This window comes from Histomonas meleagridis, assembly GCF_020186115.1.
Source record: "Histomonas meleagridis strain 2922-C6/04-10x chromosome Unknown contig_44, whole genome shotgun sequence".
In the NCBI taxonomy this organism is placed as follows: Eukaryota; Parabasalia; order Tritrichomonadida; family Dientamoebidae; genus Histomonas; species Histomonas meleagridis.
This window is the reverse complement of record NW_027150887.1, coordinates 720743-736330: the sequence shown is the minus strand read 5'-3', so window position 1 is coordinate 736330 and position 15588 is coordinate 720743. Positions and strand designations below refer to the sequence as shown.

The following is a 15588-nucleotide window of genomic DNA, read 5'->3' as shown; positions in this document are numbered from 1 at the left end:
ACCTTTACCACCTTGCAAAACATCAGTAAAAGATCATGCACAGCAAAACATACAGCCAAAGGAGGAAGAGCCAATAAAAAATGAGGAACCTAAAGAAATAACATCCAATACAAACAATGAAAAACAGCCGATTCTAATCAAAGATAATGATATAGAAGCATTTGGATTGATTCTTTGTGGAACTGGAGAAACGGGTAAAACAACATATGCTCGTCAAAAAAAGGAAATCTCGTTGAATCTATGCAACTTCTTCTTATTTGGTTAGAACGTAATTCGATGGAAATCAGTCCAGATCTCGAACAAGCAGCACAAGATATTCTTGCATTAAATCCGTTTGCTTGCGATTTTACTCCTCAACTTGCTGAATCTCTACAACAACTATGGCAAGATCCATCAATACAAACGGCATACGGACATAAAGATGAAACTATCATTCCAGACAACGTCGGTTACTTCTTTGACAAAATTGATGATCTCCAAGATGAAGACTACGTTCCAAGTGATGATGATGTCCTTCGAGTTCGTGTCAGATCAATTGGAATTGATTCAATCACATTTGATCTCGATGGAGCAATCATCCGTATATATGACGTTGGTGGTCAAAAGAATGAACGCAGCAAATGGGAAAAAATCATGAGTGAAGTTGGCGGATGTATATATTTTGTATCATTGGCCGAATTCGACAAGCCAATGTTCGAAGACATCCAAATGGTTCGCATCAATGATTCGCTTGAAGTTTTCTCCCAAGTTGTCAAAAAAGAAGAGTTTAGAGAAGCACCAATTTTCCTCATCTGCAATAAGTTCGATGAATTCACAGAAAAGATAAGGGAAACGGATTGCTTCACTAAGGTGTTTCCTGAGTATATCGGAGATCCACACGACCCTGACAAATGTGCACAGTATATTGTCGATAAATTCTTGGAAAGGGGCTAAACCACTTACCGAGTCAAGGCCAATTATTGTTTACAGGCAAGTGTCATTAGATAGTCAGCAGGTGATTGATAACACACTCCAAATGTTCAAATATATCAGCCAAAATTACTACGAGTAAAGTTTTCATTATTTTCACTTTTTTGAAGCTGACAAAGATATCCGGGGCGGGCGGTGATAAATTTGATGTTTGGCTCTGTACGGATTATGTAACAAGTTATAAATGAATTCCATGTGATATTTGACAATAAATATTCTTTTATAAATTCATAGATATCACGAAAAGAGACAAAATGGTAAATATTAGCTTTGTTTTACTGCTTTGGGGACATTCACAGACTGACCGTTTTTTTATATAACTTTTTGAACAACGTGGAATTAAATGCAATCTGATCGATTTGTTCCCATTTTTTTCAAAGGACTGAACGCTTTTTTTTTTTTTTTTATTATCGATTGAAATCAAAAAAATATTTATATCCTATGAATTAAACAAGTTTCGACAAATTAAACATAATATATTATCAAAATACTCATATTATTTCCATGTTTTGGAAAATATTAAAATATCCCTTACTAGCATCAGAATAACGCAAATTATAAAATTTATTGTTCACACCAACTGAACTTTACAACCAAAGACGCATTGAAATTTTCTAGCCCTCACAAGTAGCGCCGTCAAATTGAATGAAAATGATCACTGTGAGAACCATTTTGAAAAATGGAACATCTAAGCAACTACACACCTAACTTCATAAATACAAGCTATAAGAAAAAAAGGAAAACTTTTACCAATGAAGAAGATCAAGCTCTTATAAAACTTGTTCAAGAGTATGGAACCAGAAATTGGAAATTCATATCCGATAAAATTAAAACTAGGAGTCCCAGACAATGCAGAGAAAGATGGAATTTCTATTTAAGCCCCTAACGTGAACATTTCTCCTTGGACACCTGAAGAAGATCATATATTATTTGAGAAATATAATACGATGGGGCCAAAATGGTCATTGTTTTGCAAGTATTTTCATAATAGATCATTTAATAATATCAAAAATCGATGGAATACAATAATGCGAAAAATGAGAATATTGAGGTTGGATGCTAATTCAGTAGAAGACTTTTGCTTTTGTGGATGGTTAGTAACAAAATATTCCACAAGTTTCAAAGCAAAGGAAAATAAGGCAGATAAAGGATATGAAGACGAATCAAAGAATGATTGCATGCTTGACCCTTTGTATTTTTATCAAATAAGCAATTTGTTGAATTAGCGAAAGATGCCTTTGGCTTGTGTATCGGTGACTTAATTAAATTCTATGTAAATGGAAAAACATGAAGAGCATTGTTGGTTTGAGGTATTCTGAAAGTTATTTAACGACTTTTGTGCACAATTATCAACGGTTCTCTCAGAAAAATCAATTAATTTTGTATGCCGTCTGGATAACCAAACTTGTTTGTCCGTTCCTCCATCTCAAATTTGATAGATACTGTTCATTTTTGTGTGACATTTTTCAACCGTCATTTTTTTGAATACACTTTGTGAAATAATTTATTCAATTCGAATTACCATGATCATTGAATTTTCAATATGTTGTGCAACATTTCAATGAGTGCACATAGATGATGAAAGTTAACTTAATTGTCTTCAACATTTATTTAAGCATATTGGTGAAGTTAACAAGAGACATTTCCCCGCAACCTTGTGAATTACTTTCTTTTCGTTCAACCAGAAAAATATGAAAATCGAAATTTTATTTCAATTTCTTTATTATTTTTTCATATTAAAGGTTACAAATGCTGAACTTATGGTTTCATATATCAAAAGTTCATTTGGCATAAAAATATATATTGATTATAAAAATTCTCAGCGGAGTTCAATTCTTTGTGATATAGAAATTTTTTAAAGAGATTTTATCGAAAATTTATCTTTTAATAATATATCGAATATCAAATTGAAAATGTTAACAAGTAAAATCGTTTGAAGAAGAGATATAGGGTACTTGTTTTTCTATACATTCAATAACTCATGTACATCATTAGAACATGCCTTGTTTAATGAGAGTGCATTCAAAAAAAAAATATTGTCTCAAAGAATTATATCGAGTATTTTTCTAATATGTTTTTCAATAATGAAGAAATGATGTCAACGGTCTGTCCCTACCTGAAAACTCTATATATTATGAATATGCATAATTTAGAAATTTCTGAATATTAATATTTTATTAAATTTCAATAAAATTTTGATTTTTCACAATAAATCAATTTCCATTGAAAATAGGCTCTGTTTTGTTTTTTTACATAATACATTTTGTGCAAAGTTTCTAGCAATTCTTTACTATTTAATTGCCGGTCAATTTCCCTATCAGCCATGCAATTCACATCAGCACGTGCAGCTGTGTCCTAAATATTTCTTGAATCATTATTTAGAAACTTAAAACTGATATTTTTGGAATTGCGATGTTTTGGATGTTACATGCCCTAATTTTTCTCATTTTAATATCAAGAAATACTGAGATTTATCCAAGCGAATAGAAAATTTAACTGTTTGATCGTTTCGGTTGCTTCGTAACAAAACAACTGTCATCTGACAACGATAAGTATTCAATTAACCCTTTATCGGGCGGTTTGTCAATTTGATATCAATGCTTTCTTTGTTGCTGTGCTTCGTTGCCTCAAGCAAAAAATGCTTCAAGTTTTGCGAAAAATTTAACACTACATCATTAGAACATGCTTGCAAGGCAGGCTGTCTTGTACAAAGTAAGAAGCAAGTGAAATTTATAACAAAGCCAAAACAAACCATCAAACCTGAGAAAAATTGGGACTATGTTGTTATTAGGAATGATTGCGAGCGTTATTGCGGAAGACATTACGACAAAAAAAATGAGCATACTAGTGAATACTATAATTGCGAATATGGTTGCGGCTCATATAAACCTCGCTATGGAAGTTTATCAGACTGCAAATCCTTGTGTCGTGCGCATACAACTAACCTTGGTTATCCTGAAGAACAATATGAAGCATGTGAGGTAGGATGCAGATACATGGATGGTAGTTCTTGGACTTACTAAAAGTAATTTGACAATAAGTAGATTTTTTCGAAAAACTCCAAAGAAGTGTGTTTTTTCTCTTCATAAATTGATGTTAAAATTAGATGATTTTTCAAAAATTGTCTTGTGATTTTTTTAAATGGAATATGCTTTTATACACACATTAAGCGTTGCAGAATTGTTGTTGATTGGTTTGAAATCAATTTTAACTTGTAAAATAATTATTTAAATTTTTCGACTTGAAATATAAATGACTTTTTACCTTGAAAGAAGAATAAATGCCCACCATTATTTCAATACAGTTTTATACATTTTTCAATTAAATTTTTATTTTTTATGAGAAATTACTTTTTTTATTTTTAAAATGAATTTGCATACCCAAATGAATTCAAATCAAAAATGGATATTCATTTCATTCAAATAATAAAAGTTTAATTTATAACAAAAGCAAATGAACACTGATTTATTCAATGTGGGCAAGAATGAACAATCTTAGATTCATGCCCAGATGTGGAAATGCTTAAATCATACAAAAATACTTTCAACAACTTTTGGAAAAGTGCTCAAACAAAAAAATATTTTCATTTTTTTCCCAAGCTGTTTTTTATATCAATGTTTAGTAGCAATTTTTTAATTTCGCTTTTATACACATTTTCCCAAACAATTAAAGTATAATTCTATATAATCTTTACACAGTACAAAACAATATTGTATATATAATCAGCATGAGCAACTCGTTTTTGGCGGAAGATCAGAAACCCTCGGATTTTGTTCCAAAAATTCGGATTTTGGAAATGAGTTTTTCCAAACCTCTTTAGCTACACTGCTAAAAAGATCAATTACTCCTTCACCAGTTTTAGCAGACACTTTGTATAACTGATATTTTCCTTGCTCGTTGAGGTACCTCTCCATTTCATCTGATATGGTATCATTTTTGTCTCTCTTATTTCCTACAATAAATATTGGTTTAGATTGTACAGTATCTAAAAAATTCTTAACCCAAGATTTTACTGCTTCTTCTGATTCTTTTTCTGTTTGTTTTAAGGAATAACATATAAGTGCTGCTTCTGCATTTTGATAAAAAATTGGAGTTATAGAATGATATCTTTCTGTTCCTGCAGTATCCCAAATTTGCAGTCTGACTGTGTGTTCTTCCACAACTGTTTCCCAAAATCCAAATCCAGTTCCAACAGTTGGACAATATGATTTGGAAAAATAATTTTTTATAAGACGAGTTAACAAAGATGTTTTACCGACGTATGCATTTCCAACAAGAACAATTTTGTGTTTTGATACTTCATCCATCCAAAAAAAATGAGGTGAGTGCCAAAATTTCTATATCCGCAAAAAATTGACCACCTATAAAAAAATGACCAGATTGTTTTTTTCAAAGCAAACAACGGTTATTTCTATCTATGCGGCGTTCAAATCGGTAACGGATGCTGGGAACTTTATTGCCTCGAACACGGAATTCAGCCTTATGGACAAATGCCCTCCGATAAAACTATCGGTGTCTGCGATGATGCCTTCAACACCTTCTTCTCCGAAAAAGGCTCAGGTGAACATGTCCCGCGCGCAGTCTTTGTAGATCTCCAGCCCACATGTATGGATGAAGTCCGTACTGGTACATATCGTCAACTTTTCCACCCAGATCAACTCATCAATGGCAAAGAAGACGCAGCCAATAACTATGCCCGGGCATTAAAAATTATGAAGAACTTCAAAGAGTCAACATAACCCAAATGAACTTCGATAATGAAATACAAAAAATTCATGATATATCATCAAAACTTTGGTTTCAATCACTTTAATAAAAAATATAATATATGCATCTTTATAAGTTATATGTGTGAAATTTAATGCGCGCTTGGGATGTAAAGTTAAATTAGAGATTACAATATTTTGAAATCATCAACATTACCAATTTTCGTTTGTTAATATATATGGCTCTACAAATATGAAACAAAACTATCATGCCAATGCAAAATTGGAAAAGTAAATCAGACAACTATCATTTTTTATATTATAAAAAATCTTTTCTTTTAACGACAGGATTGTGGTCTACTTGAATCAATAGGATCCACATTTTTAACTTAACATGTGAATAACTCTTTGCGCTATAATACTTATTTCATCACGAAATGCTTGCTGTCGCATCGACTCTTTACGCATATGGCTTAAATCAAATGGAAAAAAACATGCAAACATTTATTTAAATCCCATGTCTAACGAGCTAATGCCCTTTTTCTTAGCCTTGTAAGTGAATCCCAAGAAAGCATATTTCGTTAAATTTTGATCGTTTTCGGGAAGTTGCTGAGCACTTTTCGGGGGACCGTTAGGCTGGAAGGCCGATATGTCGTCGGGACCATTTACCTTGGGTATGTAGGGCCCCTCCCTCTGCTGAAGGGCACCCCATGAGAGGCCGTTAAAGAACGGGTGATGTTTAATTTTATGGAATGAAATCCTTTTATCTGCATCAGTCAAAAGAGACTTCATAAGGTCTATTGCTTCATCTGAAAGGCTCGGTACTGATGGGAAAGCCAAGTGTTTTTTCCATCTAACAATCTTTAATGCTGTTTCAGTTGCAGATGGAGAAGCAAATGGTGTTTGTCCATAAAGCATTTCGTACATAACAATTCCGAGACTCCACCAATCACATTTTCTGTCATATTCTTCTTGGGTTAAAATTTCAGGTGCGACATATTCAATTGTTCCAACCATTGATGCCGGCTTAGAATATTGCCCGGAACTTGGCTCAGTAAACTCGTCTTCACCGACTAAAATACGCTTGAGTTCTTCAAGAACTTGCGCAAAATCACTGTTCGAACGATCAAATTGTATTGAAAGACCAAAATCTGCCAATTTGATGTGCCCCTTCGTTGTGATGAGGATATTCTCCGGTTTAATGTCTCTATGAACGTACCCAGCACGATGTATCGAGTCAATCGCAAGTGCGATTTCAGCAATATAAAATCTGGTAAAATCTTCATCAAGCATAGTGAACCTATCAAGAAGAGAAAACATGTCCCCGCCTTGCACAAACTCAAAAACAAAATATAAATTTTCTGGATCTTGAAATGAATAATAAAGTTTCACAACCCATGGATTATCAATGGTTGCAAGTAGAGTTCGCTCGGTTTTTACGGATTCTGCTTGATCGTTGATGATAATTTTGAGCTTGTTCACTATTTTCATTGCACAAAATCTGGAATTAATTGTATCTTTTACCAGCCAAACTTCTCCTGATGTACCACATCCAATAAGTTTAAGTTTTTGAAAGTCCTTAGATGAAATGCGTGCTCTTTGCATCCTTGTGATTTCTGATTCATTTTTAGAAAATTCTTCTTTTGCTCTTTTCTTCTCTTTGCTTGTCATCTTAGCGTTTTCTAAAGATCTCCTGAAAAGTGAAGCTCTTCTTTTTCTTTCTTTTCTGTTTTCAAACATTTCTTTAAAACTTTCATTGAGATAAATTTTCGTAGCTTCTGTTTTTACAAATGTAAGCCTTGGGTCAGCTGCTTGCTTACTCCCGGTTTCTGGATCTGGAAGTGAATGAGGTGACGCTGTTATTTCTCCAGAATCAGAAAGTTTCAAGTATTCGCTCATGAATGTTTTTGGTTGTTAAAAAGTTATTTGACGATAACATTGAACACAATTCCTACAGAATTAAATTCTCAATGAAAAGTGAAATTTGAGAAGATTATGATCGTGAGTGCTCAGCTATTCTACATCCATAAACTCTTTTCAAATTTCAATACAACTTTTTGAAAATGATTGAATCGAATTTAATCGTTTTGGATTCTTTTTGTGTCAAAACAATTCAATTCACTGAACAAATTTCAAGCAAAAATAATCGTTGAGTAAATTAAACGGTAATAAACCGTTGAAAAAATAAAAAAAAAAATCTGATACTTAACTTTAATGATTTCCTTGTGTTGCCCAAAATATATATTTTTTGTTTTCAGTTGTATAACTCAATTCTGTTGTTACATTTACATTTCCTGAAGGATTAAACGTTACGGAATCTTTTTCAACCTCAATTCCAGTAAAAGATTTCTTTTTGCTCTTAAAGCTTATATAAGCTCTGCATCTTTCTTTTGATGTGCTTTCATTTGATTCAAAGTTCAAAATTCCTGTTAATGTTAATGACTTTTGTTCCGAAAACTTAGCAAGCCACATAACAGTTGCCTCTTTTTTAGACATTTTTAGTTGCCCGCCTGGATTTTGGAATTGATGCTTTGTTAAAGAGCTTCTTCCTGGAAAAGGCAATTGAGCGGTTACGGTTTTAACGTTCTCCTTAACGGTTATTGTTAATGAGAAATGAAGACCAACTTCGTCCTCGAATATCTCGTAGATGCCATCGACTGGAGGCTTAGTAGGGTCAACGTTTGACTTCCACAGAAGAAGTTGAGCCACTCCAGTCGGGGGAGAAAATACTATTTGATCTTTTTCGATCTTTTTTACACAATAATGTCCGGAAAGATCCAAAACATTTTCCAAACCTTTGACTTTCGCAGTGATATCTGGGAGATAATTGATGGAGGCAACGCTCTTGAGCTCGCCGTAGACTGTGTATGTGTTATTTTGACCATCAATCGAACCAAATATTACTTCACGAAGTTTGAGTTCAATTTGAGGTCGTGAAAATAAAAGTGAGACTTTCCATGAGGGAATCGGTGACGGTGCTACAACTTGATAGCCGGCACTAAAACGCCTTAAATCACCAGGAGAAATAAGTTGTGATGCAAAATATGCATCATGAACAATCGGAGAACCAAATGGTAAAATCTGGTTAATAAGTTGACGAAATGAAGCATAGGCTGATGGTGGTGAGTTTGGATTCATTGTCTTGAGAATTGAACGCGTTACGGTTTCAAGAAATGATAAAAATGAATATGAAGCTGAAACTTCGATATATGGCTGTACTGATGTTGGACGTATTAGGGGAATAACACCAAGATAAAAATTCTTTGTAGGTAGAACAACAATATATAAAGATTTAGAAATTTGAAAAGAAAATTGTGTAGGAGATGGAGAAGAGAGAGGAGGGAGAATGTTACCTTTAAATATTGATGTAAGTTCTTCATCAGATAAAATTGGTTGTCGATTTGAAGATGCTTCAGATTCTACTGAACTAAACCTCTGGGAAAAAACAAGGTTTCCTTCATTGTTAAAAACCAATATTGATTGGAAAAATATTTGTTGAGGTTTTTGCATATTTCTTCTTCAAATTTTTACAACACTATTGCCACTTTTATCTATGAGTTATTGACAGTTTTAAGAATTCACAAAATTCGAAAATTTGAGGAAAAATAATTGGCATTTATGTGATATTTTCACATCACATGTCACAGAAATGTCCCAAGCAGACGCTTTTGATTATGTTTACAGAAATGGAAAATGCTTATCAAATTTCGATGCTTTTACAATCCTCAAGAATGTTGAAGCTGATATGCAAGATACTGCTGATTCCACGCGAAAACAGAATTTCTTAAAAGCTTGTCAATATGTAGAACAGTTTAAACAATTCGAGGATGGGTCTTACTTAGAAGCTGCCCGTCAGCTTGTTCGTGATTTTCTCTCCAATATCGAGGGTATTGATGAAATGACAGAAGCTGAACACGAAATTTGGTCCAAGCAAGTAGAATCTGATACTGTTACCATTTTAAATTTATCACCAAAAACTGTTGAAGAAGCACGTTCATATGGACTTCCATCTTTAGCAAAGATTGAATCAGATGAAGATTTCCAAGAATTATTAAGCAAATTAGACAGGTATCGTACATGAAGATTAATAAAGATATTTATTTTTTGATATCAAACAATTATAATTATTTTGAATTTAAGCCCAAAAATCTTGAAAAATAAAATTGGAACTTATTTGGTGAATTATCACTTAAATGAAATGATTCGAGGTAAATTGTAATTAAAATTTTTTGCTTAAGTAATTATGAGATTAAGATTGCATGTTTCACAAAATAATCAGGATCATAATATCAATATTTGAAATAATGTTGATTTGTTCTGTTTTTCATTAAGAGTTGTTATTGGAATGAAGTGCTATTTTGATTAGTGTAATGCTCAATTTAAAATATTTTTAAGTATTTCAAAATCATAGACATATTCATTTAAAAAAAATAAAAAAATTTTTATTTCTATTTATTTAACTTTTGGGGTTGAACTGAATTTCCTCAATTGGCTTATCCAGCCTCTGGAAGATCTTCAAGTTTAACTTTTTTTTTTGGTAATGTGTTGTTAAAGTACAAACATAATAACATTCATATTAATTCTTTCTTTGAAGAAGCAATTTTATTTCAGTTCTACCATTTTTAGATGCTTTTGAAAGTGCTGTTTTAAGTTATTTGAACAAATTCCAAAAATTATTTTGATATTTTAAATGATTCATATGGACTTTATATCAAATGATAAAATGTTTTTTACTTTGATATCAATTCCTTCCTTTTTAAGAAGTAATTTAACTATTTCTGTATTACCATATTTCGATGCTAAAATAAGTGCTGTATTAAATATTTTGAATAATTTCCAAATATTATGTTGAAATATGGAATCATCAAAGCAAAAATTAAATTAAACAAATAAACATTTCGAGCATTTACATCAATTTTTTCATGTTCAAGAAGTAATTTAACTATTTCCGTTAGACCCTTTGAAGATGCATAAATTAGTGGTGTATTAAATGATTTGAATAATTTCCAAATATTTTTATGAAATATCAAATCATCAAAGTAAAAATCAAAATAAATAAAAAAATATTTTTAACATTTACATCAGTTCGTTCTTGTTCAAGAAGTAATTTAACTATTTCCGTATTGTTACATTTAGATGCTAACATAAGTGCTGTATCAAATAATTAAAATAATTTCCGAATATTTTAATGAAATTTCAAATAGTTAAAGAAAACATTAAATCAATTAAACAAATATTTTTAACATTAATATAAATTCCTTTTTCTTCAAGAAGTAATTTAACTATTTTTATATTACCTTTTTCAGAAGCATAAATTAATGCTGTATCAAATAAATTGAATAATTTCCAAATGTTATTTTAAAACGTTAAATTATTAAAAGAAATTTTATATAAAATATTAAAACATTTTTGGCATTAACATCAATTCCTTTTACATCAAGAAGTAATTTAACCATTTTTGCTTTTCCTCTCCAAGAAGCTTCCAAAAGTGCTGTGTTTCCATTAAAATTTCATAAGAAACATCTGGGCTATCATTAATAAATATTGTTTCTTTATCAAGTATTAACTTAACTATATCAATATTACCTTTCTTTACTGCATAAATAAGTGGATTCAAAAATCATTTGATTAAATTCCAAATATTATTTTGAAACAAAAAATCTTAAAAATTAATTTTATATAAATTAAATAAGCATTTTTTGGATTAAAATTAATGCCTTTTTGACCAAGAAGTAATTCAACTAATTCTTTGTAACCATTTTCAGCTGCATAAATTAGTGCTGAATCAAATATTTCAAATAATTTCCAAATGTTTTTTTGATATATAAAATATTTAAAATGAATTAAAAATAAAACGTTTTAATACTTTGTGCATTGATGTCAACTAACTTTTGTTCAAGAAACAATTTAACTATTTCAGTATGACCTTTTTCAGATGCAATTAAAAATGCTGTAAATAATATTTTAAATAAATTCCAAATTTTATTTTGAAATATTAAATTATTAAAATAAAATTTATCTAAAACCATATAATAAACTCTGTAACATTAACATCAATTCCTTCTTGTTCGAGAAGTAATTTTACTATTTCAGTATGCCCATTTTTAGATGCAAGCATAAGCGATGTAAGAAATGTTTTAAATGATTTCCAAATATTTTTATGAAATATTAAAAATTTAAAAGAATCATTAAATTTAACAAATAAATACCTTTTGCATTAATATCAATTCCTTCTTGTTCTAAAAGCAATTTAACTATTTCCTTGTATCCATTTTCAGATGCAAGCATAAGTTCAGTTTTAAATAATTTGAACAATTTCCAAATATTTTTATGAAATGTCAAATCTATAAAATAAATAATAAATAAAAAATTTATATATCTTTTGCATTAATATCAATTCCCTCTTGTTCAAGAAGTAATTTAACAATATCTGTAATACCATATTTAGATGCCAAATTAAGTGCTGTTTCAAATATTCCAAATAATTTCCAAATATTATATTGGAACATAAATTTATATAAATAAATATTATATAAAACAAATTTATGTTTTTGATATTGATATTAATATTTTCTTGTTCAAGAAGTAATTGAACTATATCTATCTTTCCATGATAAGATGCTTCCATAAGTGCTGTATAAAATAATTTGAAGAATTTCCATTAATAATTTTGAAATATTAAATTGTTAAAATAAATTTTATATAAAAGAAATTAATGTTTTTAACATTAACATCAATTCCTTTTTGCTCAAGAAGTATTTGAACTATTTTCGTGTGTCCATTTCTAGAAGCTAAAATTAATGCAGTCCAAAATCATTTGAACAATTTCCAAATATTTTTAACTAATATAAAATCATTTAATTAAACATTATACAAAATATATAAAAATCAATTACATTAATATCAATTCCTTTTTGTTCAAGAAACAATTTAACTATACCTAAATGACCATTAGAAGAAGCTAATATTAATGCAGTCCAAAATCATTTGAATGATTTCCAAATCATTTTATGAAACATGAAATTATTAAAACAAATTTTAAATAATACAATTTTATATCTTTGAAATTAATATCAATTCCTTCTTGTTCAAGAAACAATTTAACAATTTCAATATGTCCATTAGAAGATGCCAATATTAGTGATGTTTGTATTAAACTTGGTTTTATATTTATATCAATTTTGTCTTGAACAAGGAAAAATTTTACTATATCAACGTAACCTTTTTCAGATGCATTTAAAAGAGCGATTTTAAGTAAAACAAATTAATTCCAAATTTTTAAAAGAAATTTCAAATATTTCAAATAAACTTTAAATCGAATTAATAAACGATTTTATCTTTAGATTTAACATATTTATTATATATAAGGAAAATAAATAGTTCTTTATTACCAAAAATGGAAGAAATTTCCAAAAAATCTATTGATATCGGATTTTTTTCAAGTAAATATTGTACAATGAACAAATTTCCAGTTTCAATTGATGTTTTAATGATATTATCATTAATATCTATTTCTTCTTTTTCTAATAAGAATGAAAGAATTTCATAATTATCATATATAATACATTTCGTTATTATATCATCTATATCATTAATTTCGATGATTTTATTCTCATAAATATATATAAAAATATCATTTCGATGGAATTCAATTGCTGCTTCATACGAATCTTCAAATGAAGTATGATTAAGTTCACATAAATGAATAATTTCAAGATTTCCACCAGCAATTGCATATTTACCCGTATGTTCTAATTCACAATTATTTAATAGCAAATATTTAAAACATTTAACAGCAGAAAAAAATGCTGCGTAATCAATTAATGAAACATTTTTCGTATTAATATATGAACATCTTTCATAAAGTGATGGTTCAATTGTTTGATTAATATCAAAGTTTGGTTGTGATATAATTTCTTGAAGTTTTTCAAATTCATCATTTCGAATTATTTTTGATATTTCATTTTGATTTATTCCTTCACTTATATATTTCTTATGAAGTTCCCAATCGTTTTCTTGAAGAATTTCTATGTTTTCTAATAAGTATTTACCAAATTGATCATTTTCGAATTTATTTATTTCTTCTTTCGATATATAATGTATGAAATATGGTGATATTTTATTAGTAAGAAGTGTTGGCTCAATTATTCCGTTTTCAATCAATTTAGCAAGAAGAAAATTTGATTCTTGTGTAGAAATAGTTAAAAGAAATTTAGAAAAAAATTCAGTAATTTTGTTGTTTAAATTATTGTTAATTTCTTTCTCTTTGTTCTCTAATTCTTTTAGATATTCAAAACTTGATTTATAAAAACCTTTTGACTTAAAATATGAATATATTATTCGACAAATAATTAAATTAAATGAATATGAAATTTCTTCAGAAAAATATTTTAAAGAAGTCTCGACTGAGGTTTTAATGTTATCTTCATTAAGACCAAAAATAATTTGGTCAAGACATTGTAGCGATTGGAGATTTTCTTGATACTTACTTGTATAAGAGCCTTGACTTTGACTGCCTCCCATTCCTGTGGATGGTTTTTTGAATGTACGATAATTTTTCTCACAAATAATGTCAACGATAAGAAATTCAAAAACCGTAATCTATCGGAGGACCATTTCAATGACAGTTTTCGTGCTGAAACTAAATAGAAAACTTTGATTTTTGTTTTATTTGAATAAAATTGGAAAGACATGACCACCTATCATGATAAAAATAATTTAACACTAAATTTTTTTCCTAAAAAAATGACTTAATAAATAACCATTGCTAAAAACTTAAAATATGATGAAACTTAATGCTTGAAAAGTTTTTGCAAAAGCAATGGTGGAAGAAAATAAAAAAATTTTTTTATGGTTGAGTATAATTGTAAACCACCATTTTTTCTCTGTTGGTATGATGGTGTCAATATTTTGTTTATTAACAAACTCATGGTTGCCATGACAGTTTCAACAATGATATTTTCGCTCAAATCAAAAACAATTTCTTCAAGTTTCTCTACATCTTGCATTGATTTTGGTAGTACATAATTAAATGGTTTATCAGCATTTATATGTGTTTTCCTATTACGAGCACTGCTTCAAATTAATTTTTATACCAAAAACGATTAAAATACATCGAAAATTAGCTTTTTGTATGCATACAAAGGGTTAAATTGTATGAAACGATCAAATGTCATTCATTTGATGGAGCCACTTTTCGGTCAACAAAAGAATTCGAGTGTTATTGCTTTGATTGAAACAAAATAAAAATTTATAATATTATTTACACAAATGTTCGGAAATTTTCGAATGTTCAAATTCGCTTTTAATTCCTATTATCCATTTTTTTAGTAATCTGATAGTTCTCTTCGATAGCTGAGTAAGATTGATTGTGAAGTTTGCTGAATTTATGTCTATAGATGGTTCGTTTTCTGAAATTATTTGAAGGAGCTTTAGCTTTAGACTTGGTTCTTCAAATAATTTTGCTGATTCTTCGAAAAATTGTTTGTCATCCTCAGAAATACGAGTGTGTACGGGACTTGGATCATCTGCAACGATTGTTCGTTCTGGTTTGATGGCAAATGAAGATAATCCTTTTGGAGCATTTTGAAATAATTTCCATAAAATTGATCTGGTTTTAAGAAAATCATTTATCCACTGCTCAACTTGAGGATCTTCAAGTTCAGACATTTGTTTGCTAAAGAACTTGGAGAGTTCATCTGCGATATAAGCAGGAAGAGATGGCCTGCCATTATAAGTAATAGCATTTTCCCAAATTAAATTAACATCATCCTTAAATTCCTGTAGTGTTGAATATTTGTTATCAACAAGACGCTGACGAACTGTTGATAGATCTGATGGACAAGAAATAACATCAAAATAATCAGGAACTTCATCAAGTATTGGATCTACAGGATCTTGAAAAACTAAAGAT

The 15588-nt window shown here is 29.6% G+C and overlaps 7 protein-coding genes across 7 annotated transcripts; 4 read left to right on the top strand and 3 right to left on the bottom strand.

Annotated features, from left to right (window-relative positions):
• Window positions 1-240: 240 nt before the first annotated feature.
• GO595_006535 (G-protein alpha subunit) lies at window positions 241-933 on the top strand (the record flags this gene model as incomplete). The annotated part of the gene is made up of 1 exon (XM_067919899.1): window positions 241-933. The coding sequence occupies one exon, from the start codon at window positions 241-243 to the stop codon at window positions 931-933; it is 693 nt and encodes a 230-aa protein (XP_067773413.1).
• A 2633-nt stretch (window positions 934-3566) lies between these two features.
• On the top strand, window positions 3567-3992 carry GO595_006534 (uncharacterized protein; the record flags this gene model as incomplete). The annotated part of the gene is made up of 1 exon (XM_067919898.1): window positions 3567-3992. One exon carries the CDS (start codon window positions 3567-3569, stop codon window positions 3990-3992), a length of 426 nt encoding a protein of 141 aa, XP_067773412.1.
• Window positions 3993-4691: 699 nt separating this feature from the next.
• GO595_006533 (small GTP-binding protein) lies at window positions 4692-5276 on the bottom strand (the record flags this gene model as incomplete). The annotated part of the gene is made up of 1 exon (XM_067919897.1): window positions 4692-5276. The coding sequence occupies one exon, from the start codon at window positions 5274-5276 to the stop codon at window positions 4692-4694; it is 585 nt and encodes a 194-aa protein (XP_067773411.1).
• A 183-nt stretch (window positions 5277-5459) lies between these two features.
• GO595_006532 (Tubulin alpha chain) lies at window positions 5460-5708 on the top strand (the record flags this gene model as incomplete). Its single annotated transcript, XM_067919895.1, has 1 exon — window positions 5460-5708. One exon carries the CDS (start codon window positions 5460-5462, stop codon window positions 5706-5708), a length of 249 nt encoding a protein of 82 aa, XP_067773410.1.
• Window positions 5709-6179: 471 nt separating this feature from the next.
• Window positions 6180-7574, bottom strand: GO595_006531 (AGC family protein kinase; the record flags this gene model as incomplete). Its single annotated transcript, XM_067919894.1, has 1 exon — window positions 6180-7574. The coding sequence occupies one exon, from the start codon at window positions 7572-7574 to the stop codon at window positions 6180-6182; it is 1395 nt and encodes a 464-aa protein (XP_067773409.1).
• A 312-nt stretch (window positions 7575-7886) lies between these two features.
• Window positions 7887-8813, bottom strand: GO595_006530 (AP-5 complex subunit mu-1; the record flags this gene model as incomplete). The annotated part of the gene is made up of 1 exon (XM_067919893.1): window positions 7887-8813. The coding sequence occupies one exon, from the start codon at window positions 8811-8813 to the stop codon at window positions 7887-7889; it is 927 nt and encodes a 308-aa protein (XP_067773408.1).
• A 511-nt stretch (window positions 8814-9324) lies between these two features.
• On the top strand, window positions 9325-9756 carry GO595_006529 (uncharacterized protein; the record flags this gene model as incomplete). The annotated part of the gene is made up of 1 exon (XM_067919892.1): window positions 9325-9756. One exon carries the CDS (start codon window positions 9325-9327, stop codon window positions 9754-9756), a length of 432 nt encoding a protein of 143 aa, XP_067773407.1.
• Between the last annotated feature and the right edge of the window lie 5832 nt (window positions 9757-15588).